The sequence below is a fragment of the Salmo trutta genome, chromosome 6, assembly GCF_901001165.1.
Source record: "Salmo trutta chromosome 6, fSalTru1.1, whole genome shotgun sequence".
NCBI classification, from domain to species: domain Eukaryota; kingdom Metazoa; phylum Chordata; class Actinopteri; order Salmoniformes; family Salmonidae; genus Salmo; species Salmo trutta.
In genome coordinates this window covers 11,655,808-11,676,756 of record NC_042962.1, presented here as the reverse complement: position 1 = coordinate 11,676,756, position 20,949 = coordinate 11,655,808, and the positions used below count along the sequence as shown (strand labels likewise).

The 20,949-nt window shown below is 44.3% G+C and overlaps 1 protein-coding gene across 1 annotated transcript in view; it reads right to left on the bottom strand.

Annotated features, from left to right (window-relative positions):
* LOC115195409 (RAB11-binding protein RELCH homolog) overlaps nt 1-20,003 on the bottom strand; it is a 23,020-nt gene extending 3,017 nt beyond the window's left edge. The window contains exons 1-2 of the mRNA XM_029755239.1: nt 19,357-20,003; nt 1,696-1,785 (exon numbers count right to left, since the gene is read on the bottom strand). Of these exons, the coding sequence (XP_029611099.1) occupies nt 1,696-1,785; nt 19,357-19,915 (649 nt within the window). The 5' untranslated portion in view covers nt 19,916-20,003. The remainder of the gene's footprint in view (nt 1-1,695; nt 1,786-19,356) is intronic.
* Between the last annotated feature and the right edge of the window lie 946 nt (nt 20,004-20,949).

Genomic DNA, 20,949 nt, shown 5'->3' with positions numbered 1-20,949 from the left:
GGGTCTAAAACCTCAAGTAATTTCCCAGTTCAAGTTTGTCTTTAGACACGAAGAAATCCACACGGGTGGAAGAGAAGCAATGAGACCAGAGAGGACATGTTGCATGACTGTGCACCAAAGATCTGCCGCTTCAGAAGGTCAAGTCTGTCCCAGTTCAACAGGAAGCGGTCCAGACAATACTTCCCACTGCTGATCAAGAGCGCACAGGATGCAACAAAACGGAAACAAAATGAAGAACAAAAGTGAAGTAAAAAATAAAAACGAAGAAAGAAGAAAGCAGAGAGCTGCTAGCCTAGAGGAGTGTTGTCCAGTATTGGAGCCACTGGGACGGGGTTGGATCATAACAGCCAAAATCCCCAGAATCAGACAGCTGGGGGAGACATGTTGGGACGAGGGATGGAGAGGGAGATTTAGGGGGGAGGAGATGCCGAATCACAGGGAGGGAGGGATGTAGGGAGGGAGGGCAGGGGTGGAGGAGTAGAGGGTCTGTGGTTGTGAAGAAGGGACCACAGGCTTGCTCTGCTGCATGGTTACTGGAGAATCCTCCAGAACTCTTGTCTTACAAAGCTAAGGGGTTGGAATTGACATTTGGCATTTTGGCATTCAGAAAAGGAAAGATAACAGGCCAATTATAACTCACATAAAGAGATGAGTTCAGATGTGGAGCTCATGGTGCTGTTATCAGCCACATAAAAACAATTAGACAGAGCAAATTCTGATAAAAAAAAATCTCAATAGTACTTTGCATCTTATTCACAGTATTGGTCTCTAGTCATCATATATGTTCTGAGGTGAGGAGAACAAACGCTAGAATAGGCTAGGCTATATCAGCCTACACCGTAACACAGAGGTCTGTGTAGTGGACAGACGCCTTGCCCCTCTACTAGTCAGTTCATCCTCTCTGATCTTTAACGTATTCTGTTCATCCTCTCTGACCTTTAACGTATTCAGCGAAGATTAGCTGGTGGGGGTCATGAGAAAAGCTCAGGAAAGAAAGTGTGAATTTTACAACATCAAGTGACATCGACAGCTCCTGTGAGAGAAAACAACACGGTTTCAATTACATTTACTGCTTTATTAAAAAGCAGAATGGCTTAATAAGAAGAACATGGAGGTAAATCTAACGCTGTAGCCTCACTAGACAGGCCCATGAAAAGCTATGTAGGTTATTAACAGGAATATTTGAATGGGTAAGTAAATCTGGAATGGAACCATAGTGATGTCATCCTCAGTGAGCTCTACTGGGCTGGTGTGGCCTTATGATGCCACATCATACACAGCTGGAGTACTACTATGATGTCATAAATGGCTGGAGTTCTACTGTGACATAAAGGGCTGGGTGTGCACTGTGACATCATAAAGGGCTGGAGTGCTACTATGACATCATAAAAGGCTGGATTTACACTAACAACATAAAGGGCTGTAGTTACACTGAGACACCATAAATGGCTGTAGTTATACTGTGACATCATTAAGGGCTGTAGTTATACCGTGACATCATAAAGGGCTGTAGTTATACCATGACATCATAAAGGGCTGTAGTTATACCGTGACATCATAAAGGACAAGGAAAGGTCCAGTATACTCTGCTGTCTGTATTTCTATCCCTTCCCCTGCTCTTTTCTGTTTTGTCTCTCCTTCTTCATGTCCGTCTCTCGATCTCTGCCCGGTCAGGACAGGTACAGCTTGTCTTACCTGCCACCCTCTCGTCCAACTCCCGGTTCCCGTCGTCAGAGTAACGGGCGAAGTCCAGAGAGTCCAACGTGCTGATGCTGCCCGCTCGGTCTGGCAGGGGAAAGGCACAGAGAAAGCAATCAAATCAATCAACCCGTTCATATAGTGATCATTACAGTATTCACCACATCACCCTGGGAGAAATCACAACAGACAAGATAACAAAACACTATATGTGGAGAGTGGACAGGAGAGGACATGGGGGTAGACAACACCCAAACCGGTTTGTTTTCTGGGTTATACATCATCCTGAGGGGTATCCTAGCAAGCAGGTTTGAGGAGTTAGCGAGGTAACTTTAGTCAACTCTGAGTTCAACTTGAGATAACCAGCCATATAAAAAGAAGCTCACCTTTTAGCCAGGTACATTTCTACGGCAACAAATCCTTCAGAACTAACCTGCTCCGGCGCAGGCTAACTCACAGCTAACTCCACTAATGACAGAATCATTTTAAACTTCACGCAATACAACCCTTTTCTATGACTTAATAAAAATAAATATTGCACACCAATGACAGCATTAACGATAAGGTATAAAATAAAGACGGCACTTTCACACCATAGCCTGCTGAATTTTCACAATATCATAATGAAAGAAAAGATTTCGGCACAAATGAAAATGTGTCATTGGCTCGCCCATGGATTGATGTTTCAGCATTGTCTGAATGAAGAGTTCACCGTTCGAATAGCCATGTGCGACATGCACTCTGCTGTTACAAGCCTGCTAGAGTTAACGGCAGGCGGACGAGCAATATCCACCGTCGTAGTATGGATGAAGCCTGAGCTGGAACTGAAGCTGGTTAGCCTTAGTAAACCCTGACTAGCTTGCTTGGTAGGATACCCCTCTGGTTTCAGAAACATATTCAGGCCTAGATGTAGAATGTGATAAGAATCAAAGAGTAAGAATACTTTTTTATTGTTAATGCAAAACCTGTTTTTGCTTTATCCTTATGGGGAATTGTGTGTAGATTGATGAGGGAACAGAATAGAATAAGGTTGTATCGTAACAACATGTGGAAAAAGTGAAGGGATCTGAACACCTTCCAAATGCACTGTATATCTATTTTTTTTTTCAAGGAACTCAATCTGGCTTTAAACTTAGTCTTGAAAGTTGTAATAGTAGAAAGCACAAGGTGTCATTTCTAAATGGGGTATTACATCATCAGTTCCTCTTGTCAGGTCAGTCATTGCAGACCTTAGAGAGCTATTTATAACTGGTCAGAAATGTCCACATCAACTAGCCCAAGTCAACTAGCGTTTATTTTGGGTTTTTTTGCCCATAGATATTTTAATGGCAAAAAAGAATCACCATCAAATGAATGGCCTCCCGAGTGGCACAGCGGTCTAAGTCACTGCATTGCAGTGCTTGAGGCGTCACTACAGACCTGGGCTCGTGACCGTCCGGGTTAGGAGAGAGTTTGGACAGCCGGGATTTCCTTGTCCCATCGCGCTCTATTGACTCCTTGTAGCGGGCCGGGCGCCTGCAAGCTGAACAGTGTTTCCGCCGACACGTTGGTGCGGCTGGCTTCCGGGTTAAGCGAGCAGTGTGTCAAGAAGCAGCACGGCTTGGCAGGGTCGTGTTTCGGAGGACGCATGGCTCTTGACCTTCGCCTCTCCAGAGTCCATTAAGGAGTTGCAGCGATGGGACAAGACTAACTACCAATTGGATATCACGAAATTCAGTAGAAAAAGGGGGTAAAAAAATAAATAAAAAATGAATACACATTAGACATAGCAAAATGTATAGAATTGCAAGAACAGTTCCTTGAAAACCGCTTCATTTTCTTTGCACATCATGACAAAATGTGTAGAATTACAGGAAATAAGCGTTAAACCTGAAAAAAAAGCGGCAATAGTACCATTTGTCCATTTTGAGACACCGAAGCCAGTATACACTTCCTCAAAATAGTCTGAATTAATCTAAGATAATTCAAGAACTCTGTCATTAATTTTGACATTTTTGTAAAGATCTTAGTGGCGCAATTTTACATCTAACTATGATATTTGGTGCAGTATTTCAAGTGAAAAAATCTGCATGAGGACGAGTCATTTCTCGTTGAATGACAACAGGCACTTCACTGAACAATTCCTACTGTTGACCAATCGCCGACAAGGGGGAGTAGACTTCGGCTACCGGCTTCGGTTTGCGTCGAGGGAAAAATATCTTGTGTTCCTGAACAGCCGAAAAAAGCCTTGCCGAAGTCCAAAACGTCACTAAATGTTGCCCTAACATGCAAACTGCTCCGAACTGTTTCAGCTGGGAAGCATGCGGACGCCTTTAAGGCCTACCCCTCCTCTACTTACCAAACCGGAGGTGATGAATATGAGTCACACGGTCAGATCTGTGGCCACACAAAGCACACACTCAGTCCTGTGACTACCAAGGGAGGCAGTGTCCATTCACTGCCAACATGTTTGGAACCCTTTCTTGTGTGTGTGTTCTCAGGTCTGTGCCCATGGCTTACATTGTCCTCTCTTGTGTTTGAGAACAGACAGCCTGAGAATTCATATGGCCCCATCTTTCCAGTATGCCCCCTCCCAATCAATGAGCGCAGTACGTTGTGGTACGCTAATTGCAACAACATTCTCAGTGTCTATTTGGCTGGGGGGTGTGGAGGACACACTGGTGCTTCAGACAGATCTCAGAATGTCTGGAATCTGTAGGGGATGACAGGATCTTTCACAAAGGAGCGAGAGCGAGAGAAACCTGGCTGGCCCAACAAGTGTCTGACTGTCATCCCCACAGTGACCGTACGTACATATCCCAACCAGAAGCCATGGATTACAGGCAACATCCGCACCGAGCCAAAGGCTAGATGCTCCCTATAGGACACATCACTGCACTCTATACTCTTCTGTAAACTGGTAATCTCTGTATACCCGTCACAAGACCCACTGGTTGTTGCTTATTTATAAAAACCCTCTTAGGCCTCACTCCCCCCTATCGGAGATATCTACTGCAGCCCTCATCCTCTACATACCAAACACCCAGTCACATTCTGTTAAAGATCCCCGAAGCACACACATCCCTAGGTCGCTCGTCTTTTCAGTTCGCTGCAGCTAGCGACTGGAACGAGCTGCAACAAACACTCAAACTGGACAGTTTATTCTCAATCTCTTCATTCAAAGACCTTATCATGGACACTCTGACAGTTGTGGCTGCTTTGCGTGATGTATTGTTGTCTCTACCTTCTTGCCCTTTGTGCTGTTGTCTGTGCCCAACAATGTTTGTACACTTTTGTGCTGCTACCATGTTGTGCTGCTGCCATGTTGTTATCATGTGTTGCTGCCATGCTATGTTGTCATCTTAGGTCTCCCGTTATGTAGTGTTGTCTCTCGTCAGGATTTGTGTTTTGTCCTATATTTTTAATCCCAGCACCCATCCCTGCAGGAGGCCTTTTGCCTTTTGGTAGGTCGTCATTGTAAATAAGAATGTGTTCTTAACTGACTTGTCTAAATAAAGGTTAAATAAAAAATAAATAGAGCTGCCGCCTTAAAGGAGCGGGACACTAATCCGGATGCTTATAAGAAATACTGCTATGCTCTCAGACGATCCATCAAACAGGAAAAGCGCCAATACAGGACTAAGATTGAATCGCTCGTCGGATGTGGCATGGCTTGAAAAATATTATGGACTAAAGGGAAGCACAGCCACGAGCTGCCCAGTGACGCGAGCCTACCAGACGAGCTAAATGCCTTTTATGCTCACTTCAAGCCAAGCAACACTGAAGCACGCATGAGAGCACCAGCTGTTCCAGACAACTGTGTGATCACGCTCTCCGTAGCCGATGTGAGCAAAACCTTTACAACAGGTCAACATTCACAAAGCCGCGGGGCCAGACAGATTACCAGGACGTGTACTCAAAGCATGCGCGGACCAACTGGCAAGTGTCTTCACTGACATTTTCAACCTCTCCCTGACTGAGTCTGTAATACCAACATGTTTCAAACAGACCACCATAGACCCTGTACCCAAGAAAGCGAAGGTAACCTGCCTAAATGATTACCACTCCGTAGCACTCACGTCGGTAGCCATGAAGTGCTTTGAAAGGCTGGTGATGGCTCACATCAACACCATCATGCCGGAAACCCTAGACCCACTCAAATTTGCATACCGCCCCAACAGATCCACAGATGAGTGCAATAGAGATTGCATCTACACTGCCCTTTCCCACCTGGACAAAGGAACACCTATATGAGAATGCTATTCAGTGACTTCAGCTCAGCGTTCAACACCATAGTGCCCACAAAGCTTATCACTAAGCTAAGGACCCTGTGACTAAACACCTCCCTCCGCAACTGGATCCTGGACTTCCTGACTGGCCTCCGCCAGGTGGTAAGGTAAGGCAGCAACACATCTGCCACGCTGATCCTCAACACAGGGGCTCCTCAGGGGTGCGTGCCCCTCCTGTAGTCCCTGTTCACCCACAACTGCGTCACCAAGCACGACTCCAACACCATCATTAAGATTGCTGACGACAACAGTGGTAGGCCTGATCACCGACACTGATGAGACAGCCTATAGGGAGGAGGTCAGAGACCTAGCAATGTGGTGCCAGGCCAACAACCTCTCCCTCAATGTGAGCAAGACAAAAGAGCTGATAGTGGACTATAGGAAAAGGAAGGCTGGATAGGCCCTCATTAACATAGACGGGGCTGAAGTGGAGCAGGTTGAGAGTTAAGTTCCTTGGTGTCCATATCACCAACAAACTATCATGGTCCAAACACACCAAGAAGTTGTGAAGAGGGCAGGACAACACCTTTCCGTCCTCAGGAGAATGAAAAGATTTGGTATGGGTCCCCAGATCCTCAAAAAGTTCTACCGCTGTACCATCGTGAGCATCCTGACCAGTTGCATCACCACCTGGTATGGCAACTGCTCGGCATCTGACCGTAAGGTGCTACAGAGGGTAGTGCGTAGGGCCCAGTACATCACTGGGACCAAGCTTCCTGACATCCAGAACCTACAGTAGTGGTAGCAATAGAGTAGTGTGTAGTGATATAGTAGTGTGTTTTGATATAGTAGTGGTAGTGTATAGTGATATAGTAGTGTGTAGTGATATACAGTGAGGGAAAAAAGTATTTGATCCCCTGCTGATTTTGTACGTTTGCCCACTGACAAAGAAAAGATCAGTCTATAATTTTAATGGTAGGTTTATTTGAACAGTGAGAGAATAACAACAACAAAAAATCCAGAAAAACGCATGTCAACAATGTTATAAAACGATTTGCATTTTAACGAGGGAAATAAGTATTTGACCCCTCTGCAAAACATGACTTAGTACTTGGTGGCAAAACCCTTGTTGGCAATCACAGAGGTCAGACGTTTCTTGTAGTTGGCCACCAGGTTTGAACACATCTCAGGAGGGATTTTGTCCCACTCCTCTTTGCAGATCTTCTCCAAGTCATTAAGGTTTTGAGGCTGACGTTTGGCAACTCGAACCTTCAGCTCCCTCCACAGATTTTCTATGGGATTAAGGTCTGGAGACTGGCTAGGCCACTCCAGTACCTTAATGTGCTTCTTCTTGAGCCACTCCTTTGTTGCCTTGGCCGTGTGTTTTGGGTCATTGTCATGCTGGAATACCCATCCACGACCCCTTTTCAATGCCCTGGCTGAGGGAAGAAGGTTCTCACCCAAGATTCGACGGTATATGGCCCCGTCCATCGTCCCTTTGATGCACTGAAGTTATCCTGTCCCCTTAGCAGAAAAACACCCCCAAAGCATAATGTTTCCACCTCCATGTTTGACGGTGGGGATGGTGTTCTTGGGGTCATAGGCAGCATTCCTCCTCCTCCAAACACGGTGAGTTGAGTTGATGCCAAGAGCTCCATTTTGGTCTCATCTGACCACAACACTTGCACCCAGTTGTCTTCTGAATCATTCAGATGTTCATTGGCAAACTTCAGACGGGCATGTATATGTGCTTTCTTGAGCAGGGGGACATTGCGGGCGCTGCAGGATTTCAGTCCTTCACGGCGTAGTGTGTTACCAATTGTTTTCTTGGTGACTATGGTCCCAGCTGCCTTGAGATCATTGACAAGATCCTCCCGTGTAGTTCTAGGCTGATTCCTCACCGTTCTCATGATCATTGCAACTCCACGAGGTGAGATCTTGCATGGAGCCCCAGGCCGAGGGAGATTGACAGTTCTTTTGTGTTTCATCCATTTGCGAATAATCACACCAACTGTTGTCACCTTCTCACCAAGCTGCTTGGCGATGGTCTTGAAGCCCATTCCAGCCTTGTGTAGGTCTACAATCTTGTCCCTGACATCCTTGGAGAGCTCTTTGGTCTTGGCCATGGTGGAGACTTTGGAATCTGATTGATTGATTGCTTCTGTGGACAGGTGTCTTTTATACAGGTAACAAACTGAGATTAGGAGCACTCCCTTTAAGAGTGTGCTCCTAATCTCAGCTCGTTGCCTGTATAAAAGACACCTGGGAGCCAGAAATCTTTCTGATTGAGAGTGGGTCAAATACTTATTTCCCTCATTAAAATGCAAATCAATTTATAACATTTTTGACATGCGTTTTTCTGGATTTTTTTGTTGTTATTCTGTCTCTCACTGTTCCAATAAACCTACCATTAAAATTATAGACTGATCATTTCTTTGCCCACTGACAAATGTATAAAATCAGCAGGGGATCAAATACTTTTTTTCCCCTCAATGTACCAGGCAGTGTCAGAGGAAGGCCAAAAAAAATTGTCAAAGACTCCAGTTACCCAGGTCATAGACTATTCTCTCTAATACCGCATGGCAAGCAGTACCAGAGCGCCAAGTCTAGGACCAAAAGGCTCCTTAACAGCTTCTACCCCCCAGCCATAAGACTGCTGAACAATTAATCAAATGGACACCCAAACTATTTATATTGACCCCCCCCCTTAGCAGCAGTTTAAAAACATTTGTTGTTTATCATCTATGCATAGTCACTTAACAAATGACCTGGACTAACCTGTACCCCTGCACATTGACTTGGTACCGGTGCCCCCTGTATGTAGCCTCGTTATTGTTATGTACTTTTCTTGTGTTACTTTTTGATTATTATTCTACTTCAGTTTATTTAGTAAATATTTTCTTCACTGTATTTCTTGAACTGCATTGTTGGTCAAGGGCTTGTAAGTAAGCATTTCACAGTAAGGTGTTGTATTCGGCGCATGTGACAAATAAAATTTGTTTTGATTTGACTGAGGATTATGGAATTTTGGGTAACAATTAACTGTCCTGCAAAACAGCCACGGTTATTGTCATAAATTGTCATTTTATTTAAAAAAAATATGTTTTGAGCTTGTAATGCATCTTTGAAAATGTGCTACGACATACCTAATGCACACAACACAGCTCTGGTGACACCCCTGGCTCCAAAACGAATGGCTCTGACCGCTGGGAACTGTTGGAAATGAAGGTTCTCCTCCCGACCGGGCCGATCTGCTCGTAATATGATTACCAACTCTACCCAATTCATGTCAAACTTAAAACTGCTATTGGGTAAACTTTATCTACTTGAAAATTAAGTTGAATCCCTCCCTCCTCCTAAAATGTATGCTTTAAGACGGTTATTACAATCAGTTCAAGATTATTGTCCGTTACATGATGATAGAATAATTGTGCCAGCCCTACTGACAGGGAGGTGGAGAACAGTAAATCACAGTCAATATTATCATAGATCTATTCTACAGCATGATGGCTGAATTATCAAGTACAGACAGTGCAGGCCTATAGACTGAGATGTGTGTGTACACACACGGAGCTATGAGCAGGAGCCCAGACAGGCCAGAACAGAAACAGGTGGAGCAGACCCAAATGTCCCACAGTGTGATTAAATCAGCCTCTCCCAGCCCTGCAGCAAATCTGTGTGTTTTTTTCTTACGGTGTGCGTTTATGTGTGTCATTTCTTCTAACCTATTAAGTGTGCGTGTGTGTTCTTCTTGCTCTGAGTGAGCAAGTGTGTGCTTGACTGCGTGTTCCTAGCACCCAAGAGAGCAGGGTAGTAGGATAGGCCTTGGCTAAGTCTTTTCAACGAACAGAATGGCTAGCTAAAACAGAGCGCTAATGCTAACAGCTTAGTCTCTGATTGAACTGGGAGTTGAGCAAGCAGATTGTAGCGAGATGCTAATCAGCTAGCCACTGAGGAGAAAACAATGAGCTGGGTAGAGAGGGAGAGTGGGCGAGAGGACCATTATGCAAATGAGCGGAGGGGCTCGTCCAGCTACTCTTGCTCAATGAGTAGCCTAACCTGAGAACTTGTATTAACTCCTGGAATTAGGCCTAATGTTTAGGCTTCAGCTCAGTGGGCTATGGTGTTGAGTTGTACAGTGGCCTGCTGCAGCAGGTGAACAGAGCACCATGCTAGCTGCTAAGGCTGTGAAATTAGCAGGGTGGTGGTGACAGAGAGCTAGCCAGATCATAGTGCTAACAGCAACAACTGACCCTTTTGATGCCCAGCCTATGAGACAGTTTCTTACTCTGACCTCTGTTAGGCGTCTGCGGGCCCTAAAACTCCTCTCTCATTCTAGTTGTACAGGCCTGCTTGAAACCTGGAAAGTGTGAGCAGAGGCAGCAAAGGCAAGGAAACCCTTCCCTGGGCTGGGTGTTGGCCTTTTGTCCCTAGGGGCAGACCCTGAAGGTGTCCCCCTCTCTGTCTTTTCTCAACTTCACTGATAAACAGGAGGTAACACAATACATTTACATTTTAGTCATTTAGCAGATGCTCTTATCCAGAGCGACTTACAGTAGTGAATGCATACATTTCATACATTTTTTCTCCGTACTGGTCCCCCGTGGGAATCGAACCCACAACCCTGGCATTGCAAACACCATGCTCTACCAACTGAGCCACACGGGACACACATAGACGCAACCCAGTCGTTCGTTCTAAATGTTCCAATGCCATACTGGCTGGCAACATTTTTACCTTGCTTACTAGCTAGTCAACTATGGCTAACTTAGTCATGTCAAACAGTTCAGCCAGAATAACAGCAAAGTAGCTGTATTTGCGTTTGTCTAAGCTGTTTTCTAGTGACATTTATTTGGATGCATCCATAACAGTGAGCTAATGATGTTTGATTTCGCCTGGCATACAAAATGTGCTCTCTCGCCACGACACTGCCGTTGAAAGAAGCTAGCCAACACCACAGCTAACACAATCACTTCAAACTGAAGCTGGAAAGACAGCAAACTAGATTAACTTTTTCCCCCGTTTTCTATTGACATTTCTTTGTATACCTGTATATCAATAAAAATGATGGCAGTTGATTCATGATTTCGACTGGCTGAGAAAAGCTGCCTGCCCATCATTCTCGTCCCGACATTACTATGGAACAGCTGGAGATCGAATTTCAATATTGAAACAATGTTGCAAATGTCGGAGAGACAGACAGCAAGGTTTATACAAATCTCCACTGTTGAGAATATATGCTAGTCTAAAAGAAATTGGAGATAATGTCTAGATGCTTCTTATAGTGGATATCAAATGTATAAATTGCCTGGCTGGGCTGATGTGAGATGGAACAGAGTAAATAGGCATTTCAACGTCATACATTTAGCTGGTGGTCACTTGTGGAATAGACACTGGCTAGAATGCAGTTTTAACCAATCAACATCCAGGATTTGACCCACCTGTTGTATAATGAGGTTTAGCCACTGATTTACATCAGCTAACAGAAAACAAAGCTGAAAACAACCAATTGAATCACTTTGGAAAGATTCTCCTCACCTAGAATTGAGCGTAAATGTCCCTCCAAGGTTTGCAAAACCACTCCCTTGATTTCCGGGACGGATTTGCAGGCAGAGTTCCTCTCAGCATCCTGTTCTTAAGATCAGATCTAGAATCACCAAATCCTAACCTTAATACTGTGGGGTGAAATGCTAAACTGACCATAGATCAGTGTCTGAGGGCAACTTCATCCAAGGCCGCACCCATCCTTAGAGATCAAATTTTTAAAAATCCAATCAAATTGTATTTGTCACATGCTTCCCAACATGCAGAGAGAACATTTTTTTTAAATAACACAAGCAATGCCCCCTGGGATACCTCAGTCCTTCAGCTCCACGACAACCAGCGAGGCAACTAGGCTTAGCCATGAGCTGAACAATGCTATACATAGAGGCTAGTAGGCTACATGAGGTGGAATACTTGTATCATGACAAGCATCCTTACTTCCTCTCTCCCAAGACAGCCTAATAATCACTGATCTCACATGCCTGTACAGGTGCAAGCTGCATAGTGGAACCCCTGCTTTCACCTATCCAGTTTTGTTAGATCGGGTAGGACTAAGTACAGAAAATGGGAGGCACATAACAAGAATGAAAATGCTGTTTACACAGCTCAGGCTTCTATTCTTATCGTAGCTCTTATCAGTAGAAAGAGATGGAAACAAGGTCACCAGCCTTGATTGTTGCAAAAACAGTAGGACACAGAATACAGATCAGAACTATGGATGCATTCATGTGTTCATTGGTGCAAAATGTCAAAGAGCCCATGCCCCTAAGATTTGGGGCAGTTGAATGTTCAGTTTGCTGTTGTAGAAGTAGTCAATTTGGGCCAGAATATCGTTGTGTTGTGTTGTGTGTCGTGTCAAATCTATTCTATAAAAAGGGGGAAGGGGACAAATACCACAGGAGACAACCATCTTCCTACCCATCTACTACTATCCTGGTCCCATACTCTATGTAATGCTCTTCTATCGTTGTCATGCCGAGAGGACACAGACAGAGACAGCAAGAGGCCGCTACAGGCAGCTATACAGACAGCTACACAGACAGGTTATACAGACAGCTACACAGACAGCTACACAGACAGGTTATACAGACAGGTTATCCCGACAGCTAATAGACAGCTACACAGACAGCTACACAGACAGGTTATAGACAGCTACACAGACAGGTTATAGACAGCTACACAGACAGCTACAGTGCCTTCAGAAATTATTCACACCCCTTGACTTTTTCCACATTTTGTTGTTACAGCCTGTTTTTAAAATTGATTAAATGTAGATGTTTTGTCACTGGCCTACACACAATACCCCATAATGTCAAAGGGGATTTTTTTAAACAATTCCCCCCCCCACCACCACCTTTATTTAACCAAGTAGGCCAGTTGAGAACAAGTTCTCATTTACAACTGCGACCTGGGCAAGATAAAGAAAAGCAGTGCGACACAAACAACAGAGTTACACATGGAATAAACAAGCGTACAGTCAATAACACACACACACACACACACACGTTTTTTTAAATAAGTCTATATACAGTGTGTGCAAATGGCATGAGGTGGTAAGGCAATAAATACGCCATAGTAGCGAAGTAATTACAATTTAGCAAATGAACACTGAGTGATAGATGTGCAGATGATGATGTGCAAGTAGAAATACTGGTGTGCAAAAGAGCAGAAAAATAAATAAAAAAACAATATGGGGATGAGGTAGGTAGATTGGATGGGCTATTTACAGATGGGCTGTGTACAGCTGCAGCGATCGGTTAGCTGCTCAGATAGCTCATGTTTAAAGTTAGTGAGGGAAATATAAGTCTCCAACTTCAGAGATTTTTGCTATTCGTTCCAGTCATTGGCAGCAGAGAACTGGAAGGAAAGGCAGCCAAAGGAGGTGTTGGCTTTGGTGATGACCAGTGAGATATACCTGTTGGAGCACGTGCTACGGGTGGGTGTTGTTATGGTGACCAGTGAGCTGAAATAAGGCGGAGCTTTACCTAGCAAAGACTTACAGATGACCTGGAGTCAGTGGGTCTGGCGACGAATATGTAGCGAGGGCCAGCCGACGAGAGCATACAGGTCGCAGTGGTGGGTAGTATATGGGGCTTTGGTGACAAAACGGATCAAATCAAATCAAATTTATTTATATAGCCCTTCGTACATCAGCTGAAATCTCAAAGTGCTGTACAGAAACCCAGCCTAAAACCCCAAACAGCAAGCAATGCATGTGAAAGAAGCACGGTGGCTGGGAAAAACTCCCTAGGAAAAACTCCTGAGAAAGGCCAAAAACCTATTTGCACTGTGATAGCAAATTGGATGCAGTCTGAGTAGTGTTGGAAGCTATTTTGTAAATGACATCGCCGAAGTCGAGGATCGGTAGGATAGTCAGTTTTACGAGGGTATGTTCGGTGGCGTAAGTGAAGGAGGCTTTGTTGCAAAATAGGAAGCCGATTCTCGATGTAATTTTGGATTGGAGATGTTTAATATGAGTCTGGAAGGAGAGTTTACAGTCTAGCCAGACACCTAGGTATTTGTAGTTGTCCACATATTCTAATTCAGAACCATCCAGAGTAGTGATGCTAGTCGGGTGGTGCGGGCAGTGAACGGTTGAAGAGCATGCATTTAGTTTTACTAGCGTTTAAGAGCAGTTGGAGGCCACGGAAGGAGTGTTGTATGGCATTGAAGCTTGTTTGGAGGTTTGTTAACACAGTGTCCAAAGAACGGCCAAATGAATACAGAATGGTGTCTTCTACGTAGAGGTGGATCAGAGAATCACCTGCAGCAAGAGCGACATCGTTGATATATGCAGAGAAAAGAGTCGGACCGAGAATTGAACCCTGTGGTACCCCCATAGAGACTGCCAGAGGTCCGGACAACAGGCCCTCCGATTTGACACACTGAACTCCATCTGAGAAGTAGTTGGTGAAACAGGCGAGGCAGTCATATGAGAAACCAAGGCTGTTGAGTCTGCCGATAAGAATACGGTGATTTACAAAGTCGAAAGCCTTGGCCAGGTTGATGAAGACGGCTGCACAGTACCGTCTTTTATCAATGGCAGTTATGATATCATTTAGTACCTTGAGCGTGGCTGAGGTGCACCCGTGACCAACTCGGAAACCGGATCGCACAGCGGAAAATGTACGGTGGGATTCAAAATGGTCAGTGATCTGTTTATTAACTTGGCTTTCAAAGACTTTAGAAAGGCAGGGCAGGATGGATATAGGTCTGTAACAGTTTGGGTCCAGAGTGTCTCCCCCTTTGAAGAGGGGGATGACCACGGCAGCTTTCCAATCTTTAGGGATCTTGGACAATACGAAAGAGAGGTTGAACAGACTGGTAATAGGGGTTGAAACAATGTCGGCGGATAATTTTAGAAAGAGGGAATTATGTTTGAAATTATTACAAATTAGTTAATGAAAAGCTGAAATGTCTTGAGTCAATAAGTTTTCAACCCCTTTGTTATGGCAAACCTAAATAAGTTAAGGAGTAAAGATGTACTTAAGAAGTCACATAATAAGATGCATGGATTCTGTGTGCAATAATGGTGTTTAACATGATTTATGAATGACTGCCTCATCTCTGTACCCCACACATACAATTATCTGGAAGGTCCCTCAGTTGAGCAGTGCATTTCAAACACCGATTTAACCACAAAGACCAAGGATCTTTTCCAATGCCCCTCAAAGGGAAGCAATTGGTAGATTGGTAAAAAAAAAAGGAAACATTGAATATCCCTTTGAGCATGGTAAAGTTATTAATTGCACTTGACTAGAAAGATACAGGCGCTCTTCCTAACTCAGTTGCTGGAGAGGAAGGAAACCACTCAGGTATTTCACAATGAGGCCAATGATGACTATAAAACAGTTGCAGAGTTTAATGGCTGTGATAGGAGAAAACATAGGATGGATCAACAACATTGTAGTTACTCCACAATTCTAACCTAATTGACCAAGTGAAAAGGAGGAAGTGTGCATCCTGTTTGCAAGAATAGTGGTGGCTGCATCATGTTATGGGTATGCTTGTAATCATTCAGGACTGGGGAGGTTTCAGGATAAAAAGATAAATGTAATGGAGCTAACCTCAGGCAATTTCAGTCTGCTTTCCTCCAGACACTGGGAGATTAAATGACTTTCCAGCAGGTGAATAACCTAAAACAAGGCCAAATCCACACAGAAGTTGCTTACCAAGAAGACAGTGAATGTTGCTCGGTGGCCGAGTTACAGTGTGGACTTAAATCTGCTTGAAAATCTATGGCAAGACCTGTCTAGCAATGATCAACAACCAATTAGACAGAGCTTGAACAGTTTGAAACAAATAAAATAGGCAAATGTTGCACAATCCAGGTGTGGAAAACTCAGACTAACACAGAAAAACTGAATGCTGTAATTGCTGCCAAAGGTACTTCTACAAAGTATTGACTCGGGGGTGTGAATACTTACAGTACCAGTCAAAAGTTTGACACACCTACTCATTCAAGGGTTTTTCTTTATTTTTACTATTTTCTACATTGTAGAATAATAGCGAAGACATCAAAACTATGAAATAACACATATGGAACCATGTAGTAACCCCCAAAAAATTTAAAAAATAAAATAAAGTGTTCAACAAGTCAGAATATATTTTTGATTTTTCAAAGTAGACACCCTTTGCCTTTGATAGCTTTGCACACTTGGCATTCTCTCAACCAGCTTCATCTGGAAAACTTTTCCAACAGTCTTGAAGGAGTTCCCACATATGCCGAGCACTTGTTGGCTGCTTTTCCGTCACTCTGCGGTCCAACTCATCCAAAACCATCTCAATTGGGTTGAGGTCGGGTGATTGTGGATGCCAGGTCATCTGATTAAGCACTCCATTACTCTCCATCTTGGTCAAATAGCCCTTACACATCATGGAGATGTGTTGGGTCCTTGTCCTGTTGAAAAACAAATGAGTGGGACTAAGTGCAAACCAGATGGGATGGTCGTTCTCGCTGCAGAATGCATGTGGTAGCCATGCTGGTTAAGTGTGCCTTGAATTCTAAATAAATCAATCACTGACAGTATCCCCAGCAAAGCACCCCCACACCATCACTCCTCCTCCTCCATGCTTCACGGTGGGGTTCAAACCAAAAATCTCAAATTTGGACTCATCAGATTAACTGACAGATTCCAACCAGTCTAATGTCCATTGCTCGTGTTTCTTAGATCAAGCAAGTCTCTTCTTATTATTGGTGTCCTTTAGTAGTGGTTTCTTTGCAGCAATTCAACCATGAAGGCCTGATTCACACAATCTCCTCTGAACAGTTGATGTTGAGATGTGTCTGTTACTTGAACTCTGAAGCATTTATTTGGGTTGCAATTTCTGAGGCTGGTAACTCTAATGAACTTATCCTCTGCAGAAGAGGTAACTCTGGGTCTTCTTTTCCTGTGGTGGTCCTCATGAGAGCCAGTTTCAGAGCTCGATGGTTTTTGCGACTGCGCCTTAAACTTTCAAAGTTCTTGAAATGTTCCGTTTTGACTGACTTTCATGTCTTAAAGTAATGATGGACTGTCGTTTCTCTTTGCTTATTTGAGCTGTTCTTGCCATAATATGGACTTGGTCTTTTACCAAATAGGGCTACTGTATTTTCTGTATACCCTCCCTACCTTGTCACAACACAACTGATTGGCTCAAATGCATTAAGAAGGAAAGAAATTCCACAAATGAACTTTTAACAAGGCACACCTGTTAATTGAAATGCATTCCAAGTGACTACCTCGAAGCTGGTTGAGAGAATGCCAAAAGTGTGCAAAGCTGTCATCAAGAATCTCAAATATAAAATATATATTTAACAATTTTTTGGTTACTTTATGATTCCACGTGTTATTTCATAGTTTTGATGTATTCACTAATATTCTACAACGTAGAAAATAGCAAAAATAAATGAAAACCCTTGAATGAGTAGGTGTGTCCAAACCTTTGACTGGTACTGTATGTAAATTTGATATTTCTGTATTTAATTTTTCACAAAATATGCAAAAAAGTCTAAAAACATGTTTTCACTTTGCCATTATGGGGTATTGCGTGTAGATGGGTGAGAATTTGTTTTATTTATTTATTTATTTTGAATTCAGTCTATAAAACAAATAAATGTGGAATAAATCAAGGGGTATGAATACTTTCTGAAGGCACTGTATAGGCAGATAATGACAGCTACAGGCAGTTAGAGATAGACAGAAGAGAGATAGGCCTAGTTAGTGTTTGAGTAAGCAGCCTGTATAGCCATCTTCAGCAGCAGCCTACATGACGCCAGGATGCGAATATCTCAATTACTAGACTGGTATAAAGAAGGTTGTCTGATAGGTCTTTTCAGGTCGCCAGCTAGCTAGTCATAGTCAGGTCGCCAGCTAGCTAGTCATAGTCAGGTCGCCAGCTAGCTAGTCATAGTCAGGTCGCCAGCTAGCTAGTCAGGTCGCCAGCTAGCTAGTCATAGTCAGGTCGCCAGCTAGCAAGTCATAGTCAGGTCGCCAGCTAGCTAGTCAGGTCGCCAGCTAGCTAGTCATAGTCAGGTCGCCAGCTAGCAAGTCATAGTCAGGTCGCCAGCTAGCAAGTCATAGTCAGGTCGCCAGCTAGCAAGTCATAGTCAGGTCGCCAGCTAGCTAGTCATAGTCAGGTCGCCAGCTAGCTAGTCATAGTCAGGTCGCCAGCTAGCTAGTCATAGTCACTACTATTCTGGTTTGTGGACTACAGGAAATGGAGTGCCAAGCATGCCTCCATTCACATCGACAGGCTGCAGTGGAGCGGGTGGAGGTCTTCATGTCCCTCTGTGTCGACATCACTAAGGATCTATCATGGTCCAAACACACCAACACAGTTGTGAAGGGGGCACGACAACGCCTCTTCCGCCTCAGGAGGCTGAAATGATTTTGCATGAGCCCTCAGATCCTCAACAAGTTCAACAGCTACACAATCAAGAACATGCAGACTGGCTGCATCACCGCTTGGTATGGCAACTGCTTGGAGCTACAGGGTGGTGGGTACAGACCAATACCTCACTGGAACCAAGCTCCCTACCATCCAGGACCTCTATACCAGGCGGTGTCAGACGAAGGCCCCAAAAAACGGTCAAAGACTCCAGCCACAGACTGTTCTCTTTGCTACAGCAGGGCAAGTGGAGCCAACAGGAACCGGAACAGCTTCTACCACCACACCATAAGCGTTCTAAACAAGACTGCTAGTTAGCTAATCAAATGGCTACCTGGACAGCCTGCATGTACCTCTTTAAGCACCAACTCTCTTGCATTGACTATGCACACACACTGGACTCTACCCACACACTGACACGCCAACACACACATGCATACTGAAGCCACACACACTGCTGCTAGTCTCTTTAGCCCTACCTATATGTACAGTACATAACTACCTCAGTTGCCTTGCTTCCCTGCACATCGATGTGTTTATTTTTCTTCTACTCCCTATATATAGCCATGTTACTTTTACTCGTTATTCACTGTGTCACTATTTCTATTCTTATTTAAAATGCATTGTTGGAAAAGGACCCATAACTAACTATTTCACTGTTAGCTTTCACCTGTTGCCTACGAAGCATGTAACAAATAAAATGTGATTTGGTTCCATCTGTTCCAAGCCAGCTGGCACCTAGGGGAGAAACTCTTCTCACAGGCTAACACGGGTAGGTGAGCTAACTCCGTATGATTAGTCAATTATCCGTCGTTTCCATTGCTATTGTCTAATCTAGTTAGCTAGCGAGAGAGAAAGACAGGTGTCGTATCGAATTTCGTTTATTCCGCATAGCAAGAGCAATGTTGGCTGACAAGCACAGTGCCAACACTGTTTCCCCATTGAATAACAGGCTGTCTGCTAAGTAGCTAGCACATAAAGCCATCTAATTTATAATGCATTTTGGTTATAAATGAGCAAATAGCTATTTACTTACTTAGCGGTCCACCTGGCCCCAGTCCTTGGTCTTTACAAGCTGGTGGAGTGCCGCTTTGCCTCTCGAAATTGCCCGGGTTGGAGAAATAATCCCGCAACCGGGGAAGCTCCCTCCCTGACTCCAACAATTCGGTATGAAATTCAAGAGCGGTGAGGATGTATTGATCCCGTATTAGCTGAGCAGCAATCACATCTACAGATACCCGAGTCTCTGCCAAGCCTCTTGCCATTGCGGCAGCTGCGGCCGCTACCGAGATGCCTTCCACACTTGGGCTGGCCCGGGTGCTGGACAGCAGAAGGACCGGGGGCTCGGCGTCCGCCTGCGGGGAGAAAGGGTTGTTGGACGGGAGCCCTGGCGCTCCAGCGCTAAGGCTCCTTTCGGCATCAACCCCGTCCTCTGGTCTCTGCTCTGCCTCATCCTCAGAATCGCTCAGATTAAACGGATTGACGCTACCCGCCGCCATTTTTCTAATATGAAGATTTAACCTAGCTAGATAGCCATCCGTCCAGCAAGAGGGATCCACTTTTAAGGTATCTGCCCTTCCTTCCCCGATCAGCATGAAAGGTGATGAATGCAGGGAAGGGTTTGGTTGAATGTCATTCCAGCACCCGCCTTCTCCATTGAATAGTGGGATTAGATTGGATACGGGAGAGGTTAAAAATAAACTACGAGAGAGTGGTCGGCAATTCGGGGCGTTCCTGCATGTGGTCATTTCTGCGTCTGCAGGAACCCCTCTTTATACTTGCACTTGACCGTTATTATGAAAACATTTTATTTACCTTTATTTAATTTGGGAAGTCAGTTAAGAACAAATTCTTATTTTACAACGATGGTCTACCCCGGCCAACCCCCCCCCCTAATAATTTAAAGCTGCAATATGTCACTTTTTAGGTGACGACCAAATTCACATAGAAATTTGAGTTATAGATCAAATCAAATAAAAATAGCCCTTCTTACATCAGCTGATATCTCAAAGTGCTGTACAGAAACCCAGCCTAAAACCCCAAACAGCAAGCAATGCAGGTGTAGAAGCACGGTGGCTAGGAAAAACTCCCTAGAAAGGCCAAAACCAAGGAAGAAACCTAGAGAGGAACCAGGCTATGAGGGGTGGCCAGTCCTCTTCTGGCTGTGCCGGGTGGAGATTATAACAGAACATGGCCACGATGTTCAAATGTTCATAAATGACCAGCATGGTCAAATAATAATAATCACAGTAGTTGTCGAGGGTGCAACAAGTCAGCACCTCAAGAGTAAATGTCAGTTGGCTTTTCAGTTGCTGTCTCTAGAGAGTTGAAAACAGCATGTCTGGGACAGGTAGCACGTCCGGTGAACAGGTCAGGGTTCCATAGCCGCAGGCAGAACAGTTGAAACTGGAGCAGCAGCACGGCCAGGTGGACTGGGGACAGCAAGGAGTCATCATGCCAGGTAGTCCTGAGGCATGGTCCTAGGGCTCAGGTCCTCTGAGAGAGAAAGAAAGAAAGAAATAAAGAATTAGAGAGAGCATTCTTAAATACACAGGAAACCGGATAAGACAGGAGAAATACTCCAGATATAACAGACTGACCTTAGCCCCCCCGACACATAAACTACTGC